This window comes from Cyprinodon variegatus, unplaced genomic scaffold, assembly GCF_000732505.1.
Source record: "Cyprinodon variegatus isolate N-32 unplaced genomic scaffold, C_variegatus-1.0 Scaffold3, whole genome shotgun sequence".
Taxonomy (NCBI): Eukaryota; Metazoa; Chordata; class Actinopteri; order Cyprinodontiformes; family Cyprinodontidae; genus Cyprinodon; species Cyprinodon variegatus.
The window spans coordinates 2,237,094-2,238,864 of NW_015150456.1; the positions used below are offsets into that span (position 1 = coordinate 2,237,094).

General features: G+C 36.4%; 1 protein-coding gene across 1 annotated transcript in view; it reads right to left on the reverse strand.

Moving 5' to 3' along the window:
• Window positions 1-717: 717 nt before the first annotated feature.
• LOC107082505 (poly [ADP-ribose] polymerase 9-like) overlaps window positions 718-1,771 on the reverse strand; it is a 5,137-nt gene continuing 4,083 nt past the window's right edge. Inside the window, exon 5 of the mRNA XM_015371229.1 lies at window positions 718-1,337. Coding sequence (XP_015226715.1) covers window positions 994-1,337 — 344 coding nt within the window. The 3' untranslated portion in view covers window positions 718-993. The remainder of the gene's footprint in view (window positions 1,338-1,771) is intronic.

The following is a 1,771-nucleotide window of genomic DNA, read 5'->3' on the forward strand; positions in this document are numbered from 1 at the left end:
TTCATAAAGTGTCTAACTGTTGCTCTATTTGAGCATTTTTCTGCTTTATTTGAAAGCATAATTTCCAGTTACTCAGTTAGCCAAATAAAATGCATCTTCAGTGATAGAGCTACTAAAACCTTACAGTTACTCCTCTACCTCTGCTGTTCCCTCTAATTCTGTAGATGAGCTCTTATTCTAAAATTTTCAATCACTTCAATTCCATTCATCCAATCAAAGTGTCTTTCCTAGGGAGAAAAAGTCTCAGTGGAAATTTGCTGCCACAGGCAGGAGTGAGAAAAGGGAGGGTATAAAATGGTCAAAGTCTGGACTCCAGTTTCACTATAACATCTATAAAAACAGACTGTGGTTCTCCTGTTACTGTGATGTTCAAACAAATAACCTTACCTTGCCCTAAGAAGAGTTGATCATTTATAAATCGTCATGCTATAATGTTCAAAGATTCATCAGTCCACCCCTATAAAATATATTAATATATGACAGTAATACTTATTAGTGTTAAATGATTATAAACAAATGTGCAATATGATTTATGTCTTATCTCTTTTCTCTATATCTGAGTTTAACTCCATTTGATTCTATAACTAGAGTTAATTAAGTTTTTTTTTATTTGTCTTATTTTAACATAGATAAAGGTGAAATTGCATAAACTATCATATATCTGTTAAAACTGGGGATATTTTGCTGGAGGTTCTGTTTGATTATTCGTTTATGAAATCTGATTCTTATATTTAACAGTGAACAAATGTAGACTGATTTGTTGTGTATGCATCGTATCAGTCTGCTAAAGTGCTGGTACAGCTTGATTTTAAAAGGCGGGATTAACAGGGTCAGTCTCATCATGTTAGAACCAATCAGATAATTAGGAATGTGACACAAAGACTCCAAACGACGCTCTCTCTGTTTTTCTTATTTTGTAGTCTGTGAAACACATGAAGCCACTGATTAAACTCTCCAGTGAACAGTTTTACCTGATAACTAAAATTTATCAGGTTAAACTGCATATGGGTAATTCTGACGATGAGAGTCACGGATCGTACAGTCCTGCCTCCTGTTGTGAATTATTGGATCCATTTTACAGATAATGATGTACATCGGTAAAGCTTGATACCCACTGAGGATAACGGATACATCGGGGCCTGCATCCACACTGTCATGGATAAATTTAGGCTCTTTTTCAGCTGGACGAGGCATTGGGTTTCCTGGGTAACCAGAGGCTGATTTTCCTGTCACCACTTCAGCCTCCACAAAGTACAGGTACTCTTCATTTCCCTTCTTCCACATCTCCAGGGCTTTCTTCACATTTCCAGCAAAATAGATCCCCACATTCTTTGGATCTGTTATCAGGGGAAATAACATGATTATTGAATTGTATTTACATGGCTTTGATATCATGCAGTTCCTTAAAACAAATGAATTTATACAGAAAAAGTTGGAATTATGCTGTTTAAGTTGACCAAATCATGGTTCCTTCACTAAACTTGACTTATAGGCAGGAAGTTGCTCATCATTTACCTCTGAATACCTTGTCTCACATTGAACAACTTATTTTGTGCATACTGGACCTCAGTATAAGATTTTGACACTAACTAAACAATCCACTGACTTTGAGTGAAAAGGAACACATGCAATATATGACAGGGAAACAGAAGTAGCCTAAGTTTGACCCAAAAAACAATCTCTGAGGGGCATCTTAACTAACCTGACTCCGCCAGATGGATTTGCTCCGCATATCCATCTGGAAACCTTCCGTTGAAGTAATTTTGGGAAG